This window comes from Stenella coeruleoalba, assembly GCF_951394435.1.
Source record: "Stenella coeruleoalba genome assembly, chromosome: 1".
NCBI lineage: Eukaryota > Metazoa > Chordata > Mammalia > Artiodactyla > Delphinidae > Stenella > Stenella coeruleoalba.
Genome location: NC_137169.1, coordinates 95,431,683 through 95,442,787, shown reverse-complemented (window position 1 = coordinate 95,442,787; position 11,105 = coordinate 95,431,683). Strand labels below are relative to the sequence as shown.

General features: G+C 39.4%; 1 protein-coding gene across 1 annotated transcript; it reads left to right on the top strand.

Annotated features, from left to right (window-relative positions):
* Window positions 1–2,194: 2,194 nt before the first annotated feature.
* On the top strand, window positions 2,195–10,849 carry TAF13 (TATA-box binding protein associated factor 13). Its single transcript, XM_079921410.1, has 4 exons — window positions 2,195–2,387; window positions 3,111–3,189; window positions 6,982–7,079; window positions 9,139–10,849. Exons 1-4 carry the CDS (start codon window positions 2,361–2,363, stop codon window positions 9,307–9,309), a joined length of 375 nt encoding a protein of 124 aa, XP_079777536.1. The 5' UTR covers window positions 2,195–2,360; the 3' UTR covers window positions 9,310–10,849.
* Window positions 10,850–11,105: the final 256 nt, after the last annotated feature.

Below are 11,105 nucleotides of genomic sequence, written 5' to 3'. Positions count from 1 at the left end.
TTAGGTTACCAGAAAAACTGTGTTCTTGGGTGTTCTTCCTGGTTCTCTCCCTCACCTGCTCTGAGAGAAGCCAGCTGCCCTAGGAAGTTGACATGGCAAGGAATGGAGGGAGGCCTCTGACAATAGCCAGTGAAGAACTGAGGCCCTTAATGTAACCTGAAGTAGCTGAATCCTGCTGACAACAATGTGAGTGATTTTGGAAGCAGATCCTTCCCCATCAATACCTCAGATCAGACTGAGGCCCAACCAACACCCTGACTGCAACATAAGGGACCTTGAACCAGAGGCATCCAGCTAAACTGTGCCCAGATTCCTCACAGAAACTGTGTGATAAATGTTCATTGTTTAAACCACTAAGTTTTGGGATAATTTGTTTCAAAGTAATAATAACTAACCTAACTACCCATGTAACTATAAAATATAATGTCCTAACTATAATGTAAAGTAAAATAAAGACAGTGAATTATAATAATATGTGTTTCAATATGTAAATGCTCAGGTATGACTACACTAGTGGGTATAATGATTTCAGATGCTTGCACCTATATGTATATGCAAGCATATGTATATGCAGGAGCTAAAATGCAGACTGATTCCAGTGAGTTTTGACTATCCAAACTATTACAACTGATACAGCCTTTCATGACATCGTTTCCTGAAATGTTTCACAGCTCTTGATAAGTTGCAAATAAAACAAAGAACTATATCTCTCCAATTTCAGGGTAGTTACTGTTTGGGGGGAAAACTCTCAGCTTTTTCCTTCCCGTGTATCTTTCTCCTTTACTTTTACACTGAACGCTTCACTTATGACACTTCTCATGACCAAATATGTGGGTCCCCCCTCCCCCCTCCACACCAAACAATTCTGTGACACCAGCTGGGTGTCCTGCAATTTAACTCAATACTGACGCTATTTACCTGGAGATAGTTTTAGATCCCACTGATCAAAGGCTCAGTCCCGCAAGACTGCTCCCAACTTCAGATGCCAATTGAAAGTAGTAGGTCCCCAGGTTACCCACAACTTCTGTCTGACTTGGCTAAAATTCAGAGGTTTCCATGATCTCCTCCCCCTTGGATTTGGTTATTTCCTAGAACAACTCACAAAACGCAGGGGAAGACGTTTACCAGTTTATTAAAGGGTATGGTAAAGGATACAGATGAAGAGACACATAGGGCAAGGTCTGAGAGGATCCTGAGCACAGAGCTTCTGCCTCCATGAAGTTGGGGGTGCATCACCCTCCAGGTAAGCGGATGTGCCCCCCAACCTGAACACTCTCTGAACCTCCTACTATTGGAATTAGTAGGCAATACAGGGCAATTGTTATGCCTTGTATAGGCATGATTAATTACTAACTCCATTTCTAGTTTCTCTCCCCGCTCTGGAGAGGGCTGAAAATTCCAAGCTTCTAATCATGGCTTGGTTTTTCTGGTGACCCAGCCAGAAGCCATCCAGGAGCCCACCCAGAGTTGCCTCATTAGAACAAAAGACGCCCTAGTGTTCTTATCACTTAGCAAATTACAAGGGTTTTAGGAGCTCTGTGCCAGGAAGAGGGGTGGGGTGGGTGAGCAGAGACCAATACACACACTTTCTACTATCTCACAGTTGCGTTCCTAGAAAATTCAATGTACCTTAAAAGCATAGGAAAATGCTTTGTGTTTATATGTTAACAAAGTTATGTTCTAGGCCCAGCTAATTATGAACAGATTTTTCACTCACAGGAATGTTTAGCAGGACATTCAGAAATAGTGTATTGTGGAACAATCTTTCCCTGGTGACATCATCTCTTGCATTGCAGAACACCTTATATCCCTAGCTTTAACCTTCTAATGTCCCTGGTTTTCCCAAGCACTGTTCTGATTAAAAAAACAACAAACAAAACCACAAAAATTAAATCCTCAGTCTAAGGGGAGATAACATTCCCTTGAGAACTGGTAGCGAAGTACAATATCCCCAATAACGAATAAGCTTGGCAATAAATCATAGTGGTACTCTAAGTTGTTGAAATTGTTTACACCCCTGGCTAGCCCCTCAATGATCCAAAGCTTCGCAGTCCCGAATAAGGAAGCGGTGATCTGATACGCAGAAGCAAGTTCAAGGAGACAGCGAGATACACGGCACCTAGCCAGTGATTTCCTTTTCGTTGCTAATTTTTAATTCCTTCTTGCCAAGACGTCACCCTTCCCTCCTTTAGTACTGCTGTGGTTTCACCGCTGGGCGGGACGCGCACGCTCCACTTCCGCAGGCGGGTTTCCAACTAGGCCCCGCCCCACCTCCTCGCGTCACCGGAAGTGAGGCCGCGGAAGTAGTAAAACCTGCTCCATGGGAGCCGGGCGCGCCCTGGAGGTGGCTGGCTGCTGGGATGGCAGATGAAGAAGAAGACCCCACGGTGAGTGACCGCCTCTGTTCCAACCCACTTTTTTATTCACTCCCTCGGGCACCGTAGCGGAGGCCGAGAATCGGGTTTGTTTTCCTTAGTGAATTCAGCCGAGAGAATCGGGGACTTCACCCCGTGCTAGGCTTTTTCTTCCGATTAGTCGTAGGACGCGGGGCAGGAAGAGTAGGAGGGTGGTCCCATGCCCTTTGCTTTTGGTCCATATTTGCCAGACACTCTTTGAAACACCTAGAGAATCATCAGAGGACAAAGCTAGTATTTGTTCTCTGTGAGCAAAGTTATTTAACTTTGAGCCTCGGTTTTCATGTCATAAAATAGGCTTAAGTCTCACTTGAGGAAAGTTCTTAGCACTGTGTAAGCAGTGCTTAGTAAATACTAGTTTTGCTTACTTTTATTCAATATCAACTCTTTTAATAGTAAAACTGTCTAGAAATAGGCCAACTTTGTTGGTTAAAAAAAAGAATGTATGGTCGTTGGAACTGCTCCAGGAGAGGCAGTACAGTTGTTGTGGACATTGTAGAAGCCATTCCTGTGTGAGTCTGAAGTTGGATAGGATAGTTGTAAGGCCCCTAAAATGCTAAGGTTTCATGGTTTTTTGCTGCTTGCTTTATTTAGGCTTTCTGGCATGACATCAGTGTTGAAGATGGAAAAAAATGTTAATTATTAAAAAGTCAAAAGCAGTGCTTGACGTGTCTATATATACATTTTAACTTCTAGTTTGAGGAAGAAAGTGAAGAAATTGGAGGAGGTGCAGAAGGTGGACAGGGTAAAAGAAAGAGACTTTTTTCTAAAGAATGTAAGTAGTATTTGACAATGATTTTTTATAGATAAAAACTTCTGGGTATGTCGGTTCAAAGTAGATTTATTGTTCTGAATGTGTTTCCTTGTAGGGACAATATTCTCAGACTTGTGCATAAATTCTGTTTAACCTGTGAATCACAGATAGTAATAACCCTAACCCCAATTTATGTATTTATATATATGCGTGTATACACACACACACATACACACACACCCATACTTTTTTTTTTTTTTTTTAAGTAAAGAGATGTGATCAGTGTTTCAGTTCAGGGCCTAAGAACATACCTCCGTTACCTCCCCTGTCCTTTACCTTTCAGCAGTAGGAGCAGGGACTCCTTTGACTGTAAGCCAAAGGTTCTTTTGGATCCTGGAACAGGTGCTGAGGGTAGGAATTAAGTTGGGGCTTTGGACTAAGGCAATGGACAAGGCAGGAAGATGATGAACAATGTGAGGCAGTCCAGTGGCATAGAGATTATAAGGTTTTGGTTGTCTAGTCTGTTCCCTCAGTAGACCTTTTGTGGCAGCAGCAAGGAGAGCTGCTGCTACTACTGATGTTCAAGGTCAGCCCCTTTAAGGCACCGTGAGAAAGTGCTCTCCATCTCCCAGTCCTGAGAAGGCGACACATCACCTGATTTATTTATGCTAGTTCCGATGTAAGCAGTTCCCAAATGCTCTTGAAACTACAGAGTCAATATGTGGGGTTTTTTTTTTTGCCATTCAAATCCCTTCCTATATCTCAATTTCTCACCTTAAGTTTACCACTACTTATTCCATCTCTGATGTTATTTACTCCATTTGTACGTGGTTTTACCTAAGTCGGCATAAGAAGGGGATTCCTACACCAGAGCATCCCAGAGTGATGACAAGAATTTGGAATCTTCACAGCCTTTTCCTTGTCTTACCTGAATCTTCCTATGACTTACTGACCAAGATCTGTTCTCCTAGACCTTCTTTTTAAAAAAAAATTTTTGCTAATATAACACAAAATTTCAAAGCATTCACTTTTATTTGTTTATGTCTTTACAGACCCTTTAACCAAATGCAGTTCACATACTTCCTGTCTAATATGATTTTGCTTTTCCAGTGAAGTATATTTCCCTACTGATGAATTCTCCCCATCAGAATGTTAATGACAAGGTATCTCCCTCAAAATATTTAAGGAAAAATATTAAGTTTACAGTGGAGAATCCTGGCAGACATTACTTTAGCCAAGTGATCAAAGTTAATAAGATCACCAGTAATATATGTTGATATTACATACCCCTGATATGACGCATTAAGAGGTACATCATCACTGTGATTCCCTTTCTAGTAATGCATAACCATAACCTAATCATGAGAAAACATCAGACAAACCCAAACTGAGGGACATTCTACAAGATAACTGACCAGTATTCTTCAGAAGTGTCAAGGTTATAAAAGACAAGGAAGGGCTTCCCTGGTGGCGCAGTGGTTAAGAATCCACCTGGTAATGCAGGGGACATGGGTTCGAGCCCTGGTTTGGGAAGAACCCACATGCTGCAGAGCAACTAAGCCCGTGCGCCACAACTACTGAGCCTGCGCTCTAGAGCCCACGAGCCACAACTACTGAAGCCCGCACGCCTAGAGCCCGTGCTCCTCAACAAGAGACGCCACTGCAGTGAGAAGCCTGTGCACCACAACAAACAGAGACCCCCACTCACCACAACTAGAGAAATCCCGTGCGCAGCAACGAAAACCCAACGCAGCCAAAAATAAATAAATAAATATATAAATTAAAAAAAAAAAAAGACAAGGAAAGTCTGAGGAACTGTCACAGAACAGAGGAAACTAAGGAGGCATGACAACTAAATATTGTGGGATCCTGAAACAGAAAAGGTACACTAGTGGAAAAACTGGTACAATCTGAATAAGTTACGTATTTGTACCAGTGTTAATTTCTTAGTTTTGAGAAATGTCTTTGGTTGTGTAAGATGTTAACATAAGGGGAAGCTGGATATAGGAATTCGGGAACATTGTGCTGTTTTTGCAACTCTTCTCTAAGTCTGAAATTATCTAAAAAAACAAACGAAAAAAAAAGCAAACAAAAATTTCAGAATCCAAAAAACACAGAGGGGAGAAAATATTGGCTCCTGTGTTTGTTTTCTCCCTCCTGTATCTGGACCTAAAAGCTTTTGCCAGAATAAACCCTAGGGGCACTTCTCTATCCTAGTCTGACTTCTAGGTCACCTGTTTCTTTTCTTCCGCAGGCCTGGTCTACTGTCTTCTTAGTTCTGCGTGCTTTTGCTTCTCCTAAATGGAAATTATTCTTAACGTACTCATTCCTACTTTTAGAAGTGTTCTAGGAGTTCGTTCCATTTATTTATTTATTTCTTTATTTAATTTTTTTTTTTTTTGCGGTACGCAGGCCTCTCACTGTTGTGGCCTCTCCCGTTGTGGAGCACAGGCTCCGGACGCGCAGGCTCAGCGGCCATGGCTCACAGGCCCAGCCACTCCGCGGCATGTGGGATCTTCCCGGACCGGGGAACGAACCCGTGTCCCCTGCATCGGCAGGCGGACTCCCAACCACTGTGCCACCAGGGAAGCCCCGTTCCTTTTTTTTAAATGTAAAACTTAAATACAATAAATTGCACTAGTCTTCATTGAACAGCTTGATGAATTTTCCATATATACATATACTTGTAACCACCAGTCAGATCAAGATACAAAACATTTCTAACATATGACAGAGTTTCTTAGTATTTCTATACCCCTTTGAGAATCTGCTAAGAGTTGATTCTTCTTCCCAGAAAAATGCACACACAAATAAAGTATAAAATTTTTACATGTAATTTCAGTAGGGTTCCAGGACTTCTCAAAACTTGTCCATGGACTGATTGGGAGTTTATAGGCTATAGCATAAGAATCCATATGGATCTCATCTGCCCTAAATTACCAAGAAGTGTAATAGTGTTGTGGGTAGGAGTATAGACTCTGGAGCCAGATCATCTGGGTTCAAATTCAAGTTCCATTTCACTATCTGTGTGACCTTGGGTAAATCACTTAAACTCTATGCCTCAATTTTCTCATCTATGTAGAAAGGGGATAATAGTAGTTTCTACTTCAGAGGATTGTCCTGAGGATTAAATGCGCTTACAACAGTGCCTGGCATGTAGTAAGGGCTATATAAGTTCTAGCTATTAGCAGTTATTTTCATTACTCTGTAGACTTTTCTTCTCTTTTGCATTTTCTGTGGTTCCTTCAGATGAAGACTAAAAGGGCTTTGCTGGCAGTTGCTTTGATCCAGGGAATAAAATGTCAAGATTCTGTATAGTAAGCCCTTTGCTTTCTCCTTTTGATTAACCTGTTCTTCCTATAAGAAGGTAATTGGAGCACTTTCTCTCATGTCCTCTTCCTTATGGTAGTATCAGAAAGGATTTTGCCTTCTTTTTTCCAAGACCTCCCCCTCACCCCCTGAAAACACTCCCAGTAAAGGCTAAACCATTGCTACTCATCCTGTTCCTGCTACGAAGTTTCCTACTTAAAGGTATTCTGGGGTTGTTGGTGAGTAGATAATAGAGATTAGGGAAGGAATATTGATATCAAGGTTCAGTAGCTGGGAGGGAAGGGGAGTTCCTACCTGGGGAAGGCTAGGTAAAAACAGTTGGTTATGTGCTAGTGGTTAATACCTTTTACACCAAAATCCATACTTGGAGACAAGAAATACAATGTAAATATACTTTCATACCAATATCTTCTATAGCTTAGTTCTAATTTGAAAAAGTATTGGTCAAGTTTGTTTAAACAAAAATGATTGTTCTTTTTACAGTACGGTGTATGATGTATGGGTTTGGGGATGACCAGAATCCTTATACTGAGTCAGTAGATATTCTTGAAGACCTTGTCATAGAGTTCATCACTGAAATGGTAAGTTTTTTTTGTAATTGGTCTTAGTTAATTAAGGAATAGATTTGAAATTCTAACTTTTAGATAAGACTAGAACTATGGCATCCTTTGAAATAAGCTTGAGTGCCATTTGAGTGCCTGTTTTGTGGAAGTTACTATTTATCCTTAAGGATAGAGAGAGATAAGTGTGTGTGGGTGTATACACACACACATACACAAACACCCACACACACATGCACACACAATATATTCTACCCCCTCCTCTGAATTTTATTTATAAGGACATAATTATAAGATCCTTGAATAAAATGTAAAATATTACCCATAATCCGATCATCCAACATAAATTTCCCTCTTCCAGTATTTATGTAAAGATATACAGTGTTTTACATAGTGTTGATCATAGTAAACATTCTTTTTACTCAAAGTTTTTAATACATATTTCCTATGTTCTGATCACAATTATTTTAGTAGCTGCATAAAATTCATTCAAGTTATTTTCTAATATACTTAACCATTTCCCTATTGAAATTATTTACATATTATTTTCAACTGAGTAGATAAGTTTGAATGACCATATTCATGAAATTTCCCCCTTCTCTGGATATGTTTGCAGGGATGGGAATACTGAGTTTGTTTGTGTTCAGTTCTTATGAATTTTTACCCTGTGTTTTGGACTATTTCCTTCGTAAAGAATAATAGAAGTAAAATTACTGGGTCAGAGAGTCCATTTTTTAAATCTTTTTCTGCTTATGAAAGTAATATTGATTAAATTTAGAAAGTATTAAAGAGTGCAGGGGAAAAAATAAAAATCTGTAATCCTTCTACCTAGAGATAACTAATGCTGAGATTTTAGTGAATATTCTTTTGTCTTTTTACACATATTTTTAAACTTTATAAAACTGAAATCATACAGTATATATAGTCGTAGAACCTGCTTTTTCACTTAGGTACGTCTACAACATTTTCCCTGTGTCACTGCATAATTAATATTTTTGATGGCTTCACAATATTAATTGACTAGGTGTGCTCAAATTTGTTCAATTTATTAAATATTTAATTTTCCTTTTTCAGTCATTAGAAATAATGCTGTGATGAATTTTTGTTTTTGCAGTATGAATATGTAATGGTAGGGGATGAGATTTGATTTTAAGGAAACCCACCAATATTTATCAGCTACTGAAATGGACACAAAGTTTAAATGAAGCGGTGGTTACAAAGAAATAAAATTATTTTATGCAAATGAAGACAAACTACATATATCAAAACACACAGAAAGAAACATCAGTGCAAATGGATAAAGAAGATGTGGCACATATATACAATGGAATATTACTCAGCCATAAAAAGAAATGAAATTGAGTTCTTTGTAGTGAGGTGGATTGACCTAGAGTCTGTCATACAGAGTGAAGTAAATTAGAAAGAGAAAAACAAATACCATATGCTAACACATATATATGGAATCTAAAAAAAAAAAGGTTCTGATGAACCTAGGGGCAGGATAGGAATAAAGACGCAGACATAGAGAATGGATTTGAGGACACGGGAGGGGCAGGGAAGGGTAAGCTGGGACGAAGTGAGAGAGTAGCATTGAAATATATACACTACCAAATGTAAAATAGATAGCTAGTGGGAAGCAGCTGCATGACACAGGGAGATCAACTCAGTGCTTTGTGTCCACCTAGAGGGGTGGGATAGGGAGGGTGGGAGGGAGACACAAGAGGGAGGGGATATGGGGGTATATGTATACGTATAGGTGATTCACTTTGTTAAACAGCAGAAACTAACACGACATTGTAAAGCAATTATACTCCAATAAAGATGTACAAAAAAATTTTTTTTAAATCAATGAATTTGATAGTTTTAATGTCCTTAATATTAAAATGTCTATAAAGCATTGAAACATTGCTAGTAACGGTAGAAAGTGGACAAAGGACATTAATAGAAAGACAATTCATAAGTGACTAGCTATAATAATTAGAAAGTTTCAAACTCACCAGCATTAAATAGACACAAGTTAAAAGAATAAAATGTTAGATTTTTAAAAAATTAATTGAATTTAATATTTTTTTTGTAATAGACTCACAAGGCAATGTCAATTGGAAGACAAGGTCGGGTACAAGTTGAAGATATCGTCTTCTTGATTCGAAAGGACCCAAGAAAGTTTGCTAGGGTTAAAGACTTGCTTACTATGAATGAAGAATTGAAACGAGCTAGAAAAGCATTTGATGAAGCAAACTATGGATCTTGACACCTTTGGTACTTTCTGAAGCTTCATTATTTTCTGGGGAAACCATATTTAATAACTATATTTTCCACAGTAAGTTTCTCATATCTAGCCATGTGAATGAAAGATAGAGAACCACAACGTTTTCAGTCTTTATTCATGTCTTCAATTTTAGAGTGATATTTGAGCCTTTAATTGCCTGCCGTTATATTACTATACTTTGAATTACTTACTGGATTTTAATGACCACATGTAAGTCAAAGTACCTTGCAAACCATTCAGTTCCTTCTGATTTTGTGCCATTGTAGGCTGTACTGTGGCTGTTTAATATGTGAAATCTCAATGGTACCTTTGATAGCTAAGACATGTGTTTGATGTTTCTAAAGTTTTTAGATTACAGTAGTCTAAGTTATTAAAAGATAGTGAACTGGTTTGTGTTTCTTTTAAGGAGAAAATGATAGAAAATACAGCCTTTTTAAGAGTGTTTGTCATAAGATAATTTGTTTTAATACTCTTCTTTAGATAACAAGTGATTTTTTTGATTTTAATTCTTTGAGAAACTAAAAGTTTCCTATGAATTCTTCTGTGTTGGAAGACCTATTTGATTTAAAATCTTTTGGGCTGGGCTTCCCTGGTGGCGCAGTGGTTGAGAGTCCGCCTGCCGATACGGGGGACACGGGTTTGTGTCCCGGTCCAGGAGGATCCTGCGTGCCGCGGAGCAGCTGGGCCCGTGAGCTGTGGCCGCTGGGCCTGCCCATCCGGAGCCTGTGCTCCGCCACGGGAGAGGCCACAGCAGTGAGAGGCCCGCGTACCGCAAAAAAAAAAATCTTTGGGTCTTATACTGTTTGTCAGGTTTTAAGAGAACTCATTTCCCCAGGTCAAATTAAAGCTTCTAAATATAAGTGTTTTCAGTAGCAGGAATGGCATTGCTGAAAAAGCTGATGGTAGGATAAGCATTTGGGGTCGTGTTTTGTTTTTTTTTTTTTGCGGTATGCGGGCCTTTCACTGTTGTGGCCTCTCCAGTTGCAGAGCACAGTCATCCAGACGCGCAGGCTCAGCGGCCATGGCTCACAGGCCCAGCCACTCCGCTGCATGTGGGATCTTCCCGGACCGGGGCACGAACCCGCGTCCCCTGCGTCGGCAGGCGGACTCCCAACCACTGCACCACCAGGGAAGCCCAGGGGTCGTGTTTTATTAACATATTTGTTAGTACTTGTTCATTGTGGAAATGTGTACTTGACTAAGACCACGTGTGGCTATGGAAACCACTTTTGTAGTTCAGCATATACAGGTTTTGTGTGTATTTAGCTTATTGTATTATTCTTGCACTTAGCTTAAAGTAAGGATTTAAAATTGCATTTAAGGGGATCATTGGATATTACTGTTTGTGAAACTGAATGTTTTGTGTGCTGCTTATAAACATTATGAATCAGTACTTAGGAAAATTTTACTTTCTTAACCTATCAATATAAGGAATAAACTATGAAAAATTAAAAAGATTAATACTTGAATTTGGCTATGTGATTTATCAGCTTTTCTCCCCAATGTAATTCTAGCTGCTTAATGTCACTAAAAACTTTTTTTCCATATTATTCGTGTAATGCTTCTGAATTGGTAATGAGATTCAAGATAGCTGGGCTGATCTTTTTATTTGAAAAAGTAAAAACCAGTTAAAAAGCAACTTTAGTCTAAACTGAAATCAAGACTGAGAGTGGAATAACAAAAGATCAATATCACTATTTTTTTTTTTTTTTTTTTGCGGTACGTGGGCCTCTCACTGTTGTGGCCTCTCCCGTTGCGGAGCACAGGCTCCGGACATG

Excerpts from the sequence above, each read along its gene's own strand:
- TAF13 (XM_079921410.1), top strand. The coding sequence starts at position 2,361 with ATGGCAGATGAAGAAGAAGACCCCACG. Across the intron at positions 2,388-3,110 it reads ATGAAGAAGAAGACCCCACG|TTTGAGGAAGAAAGTGAAGA; the intron begins GTGAGTGACCGC and ends TTTAACTTCTAG. Across the intron at positions 3,190-6,981 it reads GAGACTTTTTTCTAAAGAAT|TACGGTGTATGATGTATGGG; the intron begins GTAAGTAGTATT and ends TTCTTTTTACAG.